The 12,353-nt window shown below is 36.6% G+C and overlaps 1 protein-coding gene across 1 annotated transcript in view; it reads right to left on the bottom strand.

The window, feature by feature from the left end:
- Positions 1 to 11,990, bottom strand: part of LOC107300688 (dihydrofolate reductase-like) — a gene marked incomplete at its 3' end in the record, with an annotated part of 13,039 nt that extends 1,049 nt beyond the window's left edge. The window contains exons 1-4 of the mRNA XM_015829994.2: positions 11,835 to 11,990; positions 10,864 to 10,913; positions 9,546 to 9,651; positions 6,684 to 6,810 (exon numbers count right to left, since the gene is read on the bottom strand). Coding sequence (XP_015685480.1) covers positions 6,684 to 6,810; positions 9,546 to 9,651; positions 10,864 to 10,913; positions 11,835 to 11,920 — 369 coding nt within the window. The remainder of the gene's footprint in view (positions 1 to 6,683; positions 6,811 to 9,545; positions 9,652 to 10,863; positions 10,914 to 11,834) is intronic.
- Between the last annotated feature and the right edge of the window lie 363 nt (positions 11,991 to 12,353).

Below are 12,353 nucleotides of genomic sequence, written 5' to 3' on the forward strand. Positions count from 1 at the left end.
CATGAAAATTAACAGATATAATCTTATCTGTTAAGCTTGCTTTCCTGCTTTTCTTTCACTGAACACTTAATTTGAAGAAAATTCACTTAATGCATTATTAACTTCAGCTTTGACAAATGCCTGTTCATGCAGCACTAATCCAATATTTTAAGCGTAAGCAGGGAACATGACTGCTCAAATTATGTCTTCAGGTAAAAAAGAAGAAAAACATTTTCACTGGCTACTGTTCTATCATTTACTAGCTAGGAAAAAGTGTCAAATAAGATTTGCTTAGGATCATACTATTCACTAATATTCTTATTACATTCTTCTAAAACTGAGCAATACAATGACACTTTAATATATTGTGCTTGGTTGGTTTACAATAAATGCAAATCCAGAAAATTTGCTTAATTCAATAATATATAATAGGGCCATCTAACTGATAAATGCCATTAGAAATAAAAACAGTAGCAAGAATGCAACTTAGTTTACATAACACAACTGAACAAGACTCATATCTTGGTTATTTACCTCAGCTATATGTGCTACAGCTCACAATTGGTATGGCTGACACATTGGTCATGTACATAGTTCTTGAAATATGAATGGCCATTCCCTTTGCACTTTGCATCCCCCTCCCACGCTGGATCAAAACCTGAGACAATCAGGGTCAACACTATTATGGAGAGGATTGTAGCCCTATCATTTCTGCCTGAAACAACATGCATGATCGTTGGTGGAAGAAGGAAATGGCAGATTATATTGGCTTATTTTCATGGTCAATAAATTCAGTTCCCTTAAAGTTAATTGATTGATCAAGTTTTCTTGTTTATTTAAAATTATATTGGAAATGTTTTCTTTTTTAAATTTGTGCTAAAGCATTTTTGTTGTTTGGGTTCACAAAGGTTTATACTACTAACTTTAGTTGTCAACTACTTGGTTCTCCAGGACTCAAGGTAAAAATAAATTGCACTAGGGGCTCTCTTCTAAGACACTGCTGGTCTTGAGCTATGAGCAGGATATTACAATAGTTGGATAAAGAATCCTGGATAAGAATCCCATAGTTAGGACAGCAGAATATCCAAATACACTGAATTAGTTGATTTGAGATTACTTAGGTGTCTCTCAAAGATATGTTCAAAAAAATTCCTTACATGGAAATATTAATATTATTATTAATAAAAATAATAATAGTAGTAATAAAACTTGCTACATTTTTCCAGATTTAAGTCTCCTTTTTTCAGAACAATACTTCAAAATCTTAAGCATTTCTAAAAACAGCAAATACAGAACGTTCAACAACATGATTCTATCAATGATTCATACCTTAACCTCCTCCCTTCCTTCATAGCTATTCCAAATAACAAATCAACATATTCAATTATGTACAATATGATCATCAGTTTTGATTATACCAAAATACTAAGCTGTATATTATTTTTAATGTTTGATTCTATACATTAAAGCATTATGCTTGTACTAGTAGAGAGATCCAAAGTCCTGATATTGCTGCACTGTTACTGTTTAAGAGCAGGGATAGAGAATTTGAGACTATTTCATGACATCACTCAACTTATTCTGTTCCTTTTGTATAACTTTATGCTTGTCAGAAAGAAAAAAAAAAGTATTACAGACAAAATGGTGTCATTATTCATCTTTGGTAATACTCGTACTTAATGTGTAGAGTCCTCCTATGCCCAGAGAGAGGGGGGAAATACGGATCTCTTCAGAAAAAAAAAATGGTTCAGCCTTGGCCTAGGCATTGCAGTAACTCCCAAATTACTGTGGCAGGTTTGCTTACCTTGTAAAGCTAGTTGCCTGCTGGTTGTTGATTAGCTTTTCCTAACTTGATAGCACAAAATTCTACAATTCTAGCCAGCATGGATATTGGAGGGAATTGAGGTGGAATTGCTGTGGTTTACTATAATATCCCAGTCCTCAACATTCTTCTCTTGAAACTGAGGTCAAGGCAAAATACAACTTTTGACTCTCCTGGATGAAGAACCTGAGGTCATCAGCATTTTGGGTAAAAATTTAATCCTATGGATCTTTGCTTCTTTTGTCCAGGAGCAGGAAGATACAACTACTCCTGGATGCGTTATCATACAAAACTTTTTATAGAATGGTGATATTTGTTTATATATTCAAATCTCCAATGTAATTGCTCTAAATTTATAAAAAATATTTTAGAAAAAGGATTCCTTTATTTAAGCAGAGCTATCATTAGGATTTATCTATCTTGTAAATATATGACTGATTTAGTTTTGGCATACAGGTAGTTCTCATTTAACAACAGTAATTGGGATGGGCATTTTCATCATTAAGTAATTGATCATAAACATATCAAATGATTTCATTGTTTAGTGACAGCAATCCTGGCAATCACTGTTGCTGTTGTTAATTGAAAGTTGTGGGTCATTAAATGATGATGTCACATGACTGGGTCTTGCAACTGCTTGCTGGCTTCCCAGAAGCAAGGTCAATGGAGAAGCTGGCTGGAAGTTGCAAATCCTGAACAGCTCTCATGCAGGACAGTGAATATTAGAAGTGACATAGTAGGGGGTTGTTGAGGAGAGTGTATGTAGTCTTGGGAGGAGTTGCTGCAGTGCCACGCAAGTTAATGAGGGCTGGGGAAAGGGTGTTGTGGTGCAAATATACCAAGGAATATGCACTCTGTGATCTCATACTCTGTAGCAGAGGTCCTCGGGAGAAAAAGCAGTGGGAACAATTTGCAATTTTTCCTTCCGGCTTCCCTGTTGGCTTTGCTTGTGGAAAGCTGGCAGGGAAGATTGCAAATGACAGCTACATAAGTGTGAGCAAGTTGCCCATCCCCTGGATTGCGACTGAATGACTGCAAGGGTGGTATAACACCTGAGGCGTCAAGGACCTCTTGTAAGTGCTACTCGTTCAATGGCATCACAACTCTGAATGGTTAACAAGTATTACCTGTAATGCAATTTGTAACATAGCTATTGCTGTTTAACACCAAGGATTCACTCCGGGTGAGAACCTAAGCCACAGAGTAAGGGCTGTTAAAGAATAAGTTTTTCTCCTTAACATTTTCAAGTAATTTTGTATAAATTATTAATAAACTATTAGTAAGTTTTTAGTGCCTTTACTTATGGATTAAAAACATCATTCTCAGTACTAATTCACATGGATAACTGATAACAAAAGCTACATCTAGATATTGTTGGTACATAAATGCAAAAAGACAAAATGTTACATCTTGGTATTGACTCAAATCAATAATTACTATCATATTTGTTAAAATATATTGGCTACTATAACTATATATTTAGGTTTTTGCTTTTTTTGCTCAAATTCGTCTCCCGTAATTCCTACAGATTCCTGCATTAGGGTTCTATTCAATGTATAGTTAAAGCTTAGTAAGAATGCTGTCTGCAATAAAGCAGGGAATAAACTATTTTGTCACAAATCTGTCACATGCTTGAGATTTATTACATTAATTACATGAAAATATGGAGTCCTTATGTAGGAAAAGGTGTAAAGCCATACTAAACAGAAAAATATGTTTTTTGAAGGCTTAAAAAAACATTGTTTTTTAGATGTGGAGTAAAGTATTTTATTAGCAAGGGTAACAAAAGCACTTCATTTTCCATTATTCACTAACTGATAAACTAAACATCACATCTCTTGTTCTCCTTACAAATGAGTAACACTTTGCAAATGCATTAATCAAAATGAGTCAGGTGATATTCTCTCTTGGAGTATAAAATAAACTTGACTAATTATTTGCCACTGACAGCTGTTCATGGGTTTCTGCTCAGAAAAATCTGTTCAGCAGTTTTGAACCAGGTCATTTAAAACAGTGCTTTTTGTCTTTCTGCATATAAAATTTGTAAAGGCTGCATAAAAAATATATGGATATTTTCACACTCACTGAAATAGATGGTGCAGTAATAAGTACTATATATATAAAATCAAAATGATAATCAACATTGAAACTGTACGTACATATGCATTTTCAACCCAAATAACATTTTACAGCTAGAGTTTTAGAAATTGGTGAGATTATAATTAAACAAATGTAATTTGACTGAAAATTTCTGTTGCAGGCTAATTTGGGAAAGGTTTTCCTAAACATTTTTTGCAGTTTTATTAAACAAAAAATTTCAAAAGCAAATCTCTATTGAAAATTGGATTACAGCAAACAAATGTATTCATATCCATTACCAATAGATAATACGTATTTATAGGGCATGATAGCATTGGCATTGGAGGCGTAAATTTAAAATTGGCTTTCATCACATAATGATTTGCTTAATGATTGCATTGCTTAGTGACCAAAATTCCAGTTCCATTTGTGGTCGTAAGTTGAGGATTACCTGTATCTTAGAACAGGGGTAGGCAACCTTGACTCTTTTATGACTCGTGGACTTCAACTCCCAGAATTCCTGAGCCAGCATGGCTCAGCTTGGAAACTTCTCCCTTTTCCCTCAGCATGGCTGGCTCAGGAATTCTGGGAGTTGAAGTCCACGAGTCATAAAAGAGCCAAGGTTGCCTACCCCTGTCTTAGAAATAGCTTTATTTTTTAATATAATTTTAAAAGTTTCTTTGGGGTTTAGTTATTTATTATTACTTATCCCAAAAGTGTTTTTTCAAAAGACAACTGGACTTTGTTTTTTCCTTGAAGACATTTTGCTTCTCATCCAAGAAGCTTCTTCAACTGAAGCAGCTTCTTAGATGAGAAGTGAAATGTCTTCAAGGAAAAAACAAAGTCCAGTTGTCTTTTGAAAAAATACTTTTGGGACAACCATACCTGGATGACTGAGAATCTTCATAGACATTTATTATTACTTGTTAAATTTATGTGCTGCCTATTTTGCTACTTTAAGGCAGCTTAAAAAGGAAGAAACGAAGCGTATAAACCTAAGTAAAACAATAGTACAATAAAATAAACAGTGAAAACATGAGAATACATCAACATGGTAACAAAAAGATGGATGGGTGGAGAGTAGAGAGCAGGGAGGGGAATCTGCCATCAATTCAGCAACTACCTCCAGCATGGCATTCCCTCATCTGGTCTCCAGGCCAACCAGAACCAGATCTTCAGGCTCTTGAGGAAGGATAGGAGGATGGGCACAGATCTTACCTTAGAGGGTAAGATGTTCCAAAAGGCTTTAGTTTTAGCTTTACTTTAGACATGAATATTTGGAAAGATTTTATTGATCTCAGTGAAACTTTTAATTATGTAAGGAAAAATATATTTACAAGATATATGTGATCAGTTTGAAAGAAAACTTTAAAATATTAAGGAAGCATACCATGTTTCCCCGAAAATAAGACCTATCCCGAAAATAAACCCTAGCTTTATTTTTACGTGTGAGTCTAATATAAGTCCTAAAATAAGCCGTATTTAACAGCTTGCACAGCTGCCCCCCCGCCCATTCCGTCTGGTTATTTGCGGTGCCGTCGTGAGGTGAGGCAAAGCAGGTGAAGGAGGGGGTGGAACTACCCCACATGTTCCACACCTGCTTACTTCAGGGCCCCACAGCCAGGCCTCCCATGCCCTGATACCTTCCTTACCTCGCAGTGGTAGCACTGACAGCCTTGTCTAGCAGGAGTCTGCATGACCGGTACCGGCCCACTTCTTCTGTGGCTGCTCGCTACCGCTTGCACTCGTTGCCTTTAGCCTCCATTTTACCAGCAGAGAATGGAGCTCCAGGTTGACTGACACATCGCCCCCCCCCAGCCAGGTTGACACATGTGAGCAGTGGAGAGCAGCTGCAGAAGAAGTGGGCTGGCGTCAGTCACATGGGCTCTCTTTGGATGGGGCTGTCAATGCCGCCACCACCAAAATGCTGGTTAAATGGAGGCTGGGGGCGATGCATGCGTCAACCTGGGGCTCTGTTCTTGGCTGCAGAGGCCTTCCCTGAAGGCCTCTGCCAGCGAAACGGAGGCTGGGGACAATGTGTGCAAGCAGCAGCTGCAGAAGAAGTGGGCCGATGATGGTCACGTGGCTTCCTGCTGGAAAGGGCTGTTGGTGCCACCACTGTGAGGCAAGATAATGGAAAAAATAAGACATCCCCTGAAAATAATGCCAAATGCCTCTGTTGGAGACAAAAAAAAAAAAAAAAAAGACTGGGTCTCATTTTTGGGGAAACACGTTATCAATAAACTATAAACAATATTCTGAAGACACTAAATTAGTTATGAACACAATATTCAGATTTAATAGAAGTCATCATATAACAATAGTTTGTTACCAATTATGATTTTGTTATATTAAGGATATAATATTTGAAACTAATAAAGAATTTGTAATAACTAAATTACAATGACCCAAAATGAAAAAGCAAAAATGAAAATAGTGGGCTCTTGACATCATTATATTTGATGACTTTCATGCACTTCATATAATTCAGGTAAATAACAGAATCAGTATTTTAATCAAATTGTAACATTGGATAAGTTGCAGCTTTAAATTACATTAATTTATTTGACTGGCATTTATATCCTTAATAATTCAATAATGAAGATTTGATTTTTTTTTGCATCATCATTATGAATTTTATCCAAACTGATTTAACTTTATTAAGTTGAAAAGGAAGATAATAAGAAAGAACATTCCACACATTCTATGAAACCTGAGAACTGTTATAGAACAACCAATGAATCCCAAAAAGTTAATCTCTGATTATTAGATTATTTAAAGATGTTCTGTATTTAAACCATACCTTATATACTGAACTTCCTCCAACTATCCAAATCTTGTCTACCTTTCTTTTCATCTCTGGTGTTTCAAGATGATCTAGGGCTTCTTCCAGACTTTTAGCCAAGTAGTGGGCCCCTTCAGGAACATCCCTTAAAGCATAAACATATTACCAATTAAAATCCAAGAACATTGGGGGGATAGATGTATAGCAGAGTAAGTAGCTGGACTTACTGTGAAGTATCTTTCTGGCCACCAATAGACAAACCTATCAGAAAAAGATTAAGGGCAAAACTCAAACTTCATTACGTTTCATGTAGGAAACCTCTCCTTTCAGATGCTTGCACTGTATTAATTTATTTGACTGGCATTTATGTCCTTTACAATTCAATATTGATGATTTGATTTTTTTTGCATCACCATTATGAATTTCATCCAAACTGATTTAACTTTTATTAAGTTGAAAAGGAAGATAATAAGGAAAAACATTCCACACATTCTATGAAACCTGAGAACTCTTATAAGACAACTAATGAATCCCAAAAAGTTATTCTCTGATTACTACATTATTAAATAGGTGAATGGAGAACGAACCTTCACCCTCATCCTACACCCGAGCTACAGATACTTGTCACTATTGCAAAAGAGAAAAAACATCAGGCTAAGGCAGTGCCTGCGCTCCTTTGAAAAAAAAGCAACTGGCCAAGACTTTGTTATTGTGCTATCTAACAAGAGAGAGGACAGAGGGCAGGAGTTGCAGCTCTCTTTTTGATATTTTGGCAGTTGTTTTGATCTCTTTCAATGCACAACAAGCATTAATTCAGGTAAAATAAATAGTGGGGCTCTCAGAAACAAAGGCAGCTGCTTCATGTTGTTGTACTGCCTCAGATAGCATATAACCAAGGCCCCTTCATGAGGCAATGGAGCCTCATCAAATATCCAGCAGGATCTGATGGCTAATAGACTATTTACTGCCTTCTTCACTATATTTAAAATTACATGTGGAGCTGGCTACCAGTCAGGTTGGCCTGAAAAAAGAGTTGGACCAATTCATAGAAGTCATGAGAATCAATACCTATGATGGCAGTAAGATTGCTTCTGAAGGCTATTTCTTCAATAGAGGCTTCCTTGTACAGTTTGTGGGCACTGTGAGAACAGATTGCTAGACTACATGGGCCAAGAGGATGATCCAGTAGGACATTTCTTATGTTCTTAAATAAAAGATATTCAAATCAGCCAAATACGAATTAAGAACATATGGAAGTGTTACCTATTTTTTAAAAAATAGTGGAACTCTGGATACTTTACAAATTATCTTGACATGAGTAATATAAAAAGCAGCTTTTAGAAATAATTGATTATTGAATGCACAGTCTGTTCTTGAGAAAGAAGAATTGGCTATCTCTTATTTTTATTTCCAACATTACATAGAAGGGTTTTGGTCTTCTTTGGTAAATTTATATATTTATTTATTCTTATTTATATAACCATTCATTTCACATACATTTTCTAAACAGCTTACAATAAAAGAGAAAATGCATCCAATAAAAAACAAAACAAAACACATAGTAGCCAAGCATCAAAAAAACAACTCTTAATAAAGTTTGCTTTATGGAAAAAAAAATTCTTCTTTTTTGCTTCTAAGATGGGCTTCATATATCTGTAAGTGCATCTGATTCATGTAAAATTTGTTCTCCCAATCAAACCAGCAGAGGGCATACCCACTTTCTGGAATATTCTACTCCAGAGTTCCCCAAGCTTTCCAGCTTTATGGACTGGGGGGGGGGGGGAGGAGAGGAGATGGTTCTGTGCGAACAGCCAGCACACTCTACTCCATTTGTGCAAGTGGTGTGCACACATGTCCATCATTCACACAAATGGAGCACATGTGCACATGCTCGCCCGCTGCTCAAGCAAGTGGGAATGTGTGCGGGCTGACCTGCTGTTTCTGCGGCCCAGCTGCAAACAGTCCATAGGATGGGGATCCATGCTCTACCCTACCTAGGTGATTAAATTTTTGTTCAAATTTAAGTTAGTTAAAATACTGCTCAGCTATGAAAGTCAAGCAGTATTCAATTTTAATGTAATAGAGTTAAAACTTTAAAACAACAGAGTAAAATTAAACAAGCCAGTATAATCCTTCAAAATGCTTGGAAATATACATTAAATATTATGAACTCCTAAAATTGATACCAATACCAACATTAGTTAAATTTGAATTCGAAAATTATTTATTTATTTAGAATGAATATTTTTTAGGTCTAATATGTTGTTTTTGTGTCTTTGGCATGAAATACATACATTTATCTCAATCACATATCTACTTTAGGAACTCTACTTGAATTATTGCACTTTGGCAACAGATTTAGAAGTTATAGCAAAGAGGGTGGGCACTTTGATTTGGAATAGCAAGTAACTTAGTCATACAGAAATCATTAAAGAACCTGCTGATATATTAGTGTGGGGTTTCCCCAGATTATACACACTGTTTTTAAAAATCAAAGACATAATACATGTATTATATTGGGGGCTAAAAACTAACCTTAATAAAATCTATATGCATTATTAATGCACTAAAATTAACATACATTTACTGGGGATGCTAACTAAAAAAGCAAGGTTCTGTGCAATCTGCTCATAAAATCAAAGATATGTGAAAATGAAATATCCACGAATATCTCACATTAAAATGAAAAGAAATTATTGCTGCTAAACAGCTCTTTGACAAAATGGCTATATGTATTTCTGAACAAGTAAATTATAGTTAATCAAATATAATTATTACAAAGTTGGTGATGCTATCATGTTCACATCACTCTCAACTATCAATTTACTCATTGTAGCTGATTTTCTTAAATTTTGGAAAAAAATCAACATTAGTACTTACTTTAGTTCTTTACTAAGTACTACATTAATTCTGTTTTTTAAAGGACGATTTTTCTCAGGGATGGAGTACCAAGTCTTCCTACCCATTATGACCACATTTTGCTTTCCTGTAAAATGCAAATATATTTAATATGATTATGTAGTGACGCCTAGTGGTTATAGAGTGCTATTTTTAGTCAACCTGTTTCAAGCAGTATTTCAAGCAGTACTTTTCAAAATTTGTAAAGCTCTTAATATCAGTGGCTCACTGCTAGCTCAGCTAAAGAAGAAAATAAAATTTGGATGGCCTCTGATGAAGGATGATTTCCATTTTTTTTAAAAAAAGGATCTTAGTTTTTCATTTCTTCTGTGTTTCCTGATAGACAGCACAAAACATTAGGAGATTTGGACTGCAAATATATCAAGAAAATGTAAAGTTCTGTATGACATAGCCATTTTATGGCTATTCCTGGCCAATTGTTGGATTTTACATTTTTTATTGATTTTGTTATGACACTGTGGTGTTCATTGTTGTGGGGATTGTTTCCTATTGTTTCTATTGGTTTTTATTGCTGCCACAAAATCCTTCCCTGATTTGAAAAATATTTTGTTGTAAAATGGTGGAAATGTCCTTCCTCCAGCCTCTCCCAATCTTCTTTCTTTTCTGATGCATCCCAGCCCAGAAATCTTTCTTTCCTGTTCCTTCTTTCCAGAATATAAATTGGGGCAAGTCTCTAATATCCTATTATCACATGGACTGATGAATTGATCCTTACACTAATAGGGATAGAAATGGACACAAATTGTACTTAGTTGTGCAGTCCTTAGTTGAAAGACTTATATGAGAGCTAGGTGTTCCCTTATTCTTTAAGTCATTTTAAATCATTTTAAATAAATCACTCAACTAAACATTTGGAATTATGCTAACATATTTTGAAGGTTGTAGTAAGATAAAGATAAGTAAGATAAGATAAAAATACAAAATGTTAAGACTGTAAATTATATTACTATGCAAAATAAATATGACACTGTTTTCTTAACTTATTAAGGCTTTGCCACTGATTTCAGCTGAACCAAGAATGTATTTCCACAACACAAAAAACATTATTCCCATTCAGCAGCATTTGGACTTGATATAATCAATAATGTGCTTGGATCCTCAAAGCAGATTTGAGAATGTTTTGATGCAGTTTCTTTCTAAATCAGGAGTGGGGAACTATGGCCCTTTTATGATTTGTGAATTCCCAGAATTCCTGAGTCAGTTGAAGTCCACAAGTCATAAAGGGTCCCATCTACAATGACAGCCATCACCCAATCCAGGAAAAATTAGCCACTATTACCTTCTTCTTTAGTTGTCATTGTCATTTTCTGAAAATGCTTATACTCATTCCTGTAGAAAAACAAAAACACATTTTGTGATGATGTAACCTTCATGAGTACTCTCTATTATTACTCCCAAGATCTGGAAACTTAATTAAAGTAAGTTAATTGATTAAAGTTAATCAACAAACACCCACACCCACACACACCCTAGTCCCATGGAATGTTGAAATCTGAAGTCCTTTAATGTTCTTTGGTTCTGCTCTTATGTCAAGGTATCAAACCACTAAGGAATTCTTATACAGTTAATTCACACAGACCGATTTTAATTTTTACAACTGTCTCTACATTGCAATTCTCTTATTTACAATGTTCAGTTCTACTCCTTCAAATACATCCCGAGGGACAACACAGAACACACACACACACACCGCCCCCAGAAATGTGCCCTTTATTCCACTTGCTGCATCCTGTAAGTTTGCTGTTCTAAAGGTCAGTGATTTGCTGAAACATTATTTAACCCTGGGCGATTTCTGTCTGAAATCTGTACTTCAAGCTTTTGCCCAGTACTGGAGTATCGAATTTGAAAAGAGGATTTCAAAGCGCTTTCTAATTATTTGGTTGGCGGCAAAATAATGCTGTTCCTTGAAAACCGCTTAGATGAAAAGGGCCATATGTCCCATCTACCCAGCTTAGCGTAATATTGGTTAGGGACTGGCAGAGGGAAAATGAATTCAACAATAAACTACTGTTAGAGTTCGATAAAGAAAAACTTGTGCTATCTACTAAAAAATATCTGCTACCCTCTGGGTAAAAAAAACCCAAAAAACCCCCGTATGATCGTATTAACTACAACCCCCAAGCTACACACTCCCATTCAGAGAGATCATTCAATGCAACTTCCAATGCAAGGCAAGCAATGCATGCTGGGAATTGTGGTTTTTCTCTTCGAGTTAAAGCGCGGGATAAAAGAAAAGAAGCAGGACTGTACCTGAGCGGAGGCCAAGGAAGCTTCCCGTCTTTTCCAATGCCCATGTTCTTGCACACAGCGACGATCGAGTACAGAGACGCTACCATCGCTCTTTTTTTTCGCCGCAGCAACTCTGTATCGGCGAGTCCCCTTCCTCGCCGGACTTCTGAGCAAGGGAACCTGCGGAGCATGCGCAGAGAGACGCGCCTCCCGCGGGAAGAGGAGAGCGGGTGGTCTTGGCAGCCATGACGGTGGGGTCGGTTTCGCTCACCGGCGAAGTCGGGGCGCTTCTGTGACCTAACGTCCGCGCCTCGTCCATTGCGGGAAGGAAGAGCCCGGGTAGCCGCCGGCATACGACTTCTCCTAGAGCTCCCTCGGCGACCTGCTCTTCTCGTCTCGTCTCAAGCAGCTCATCGCAGGCGGTGGCTACTTTCCTAATATTTCTGCTCTTGCACGGAGTCTGCGATGCTGCCTAGGCGAAGGAGGAGGCGGCCTAACCCCGGTGACGGGTCTCGGGACCAGCCCGTATTAAGTAAATTC

This window comes from Protobothrops mucrosquamatus, unplaced genomic scaffold (assembly GCF_001527695.2).
Source record: "Protobothrops mucrosquamatus isolate PMUCROS unplaced genomic scaffold, P.Mucros_1.0 scaffold7992, whole genome shotgun sequence".
Taxonomy (NCBI): domain Eukaryota; kingdom Metazoa; phylum Chordata; class Lepidosauria; order Squamata; family Viperidae; genus Protobothrops; species Protobothrops mucrosquamatus.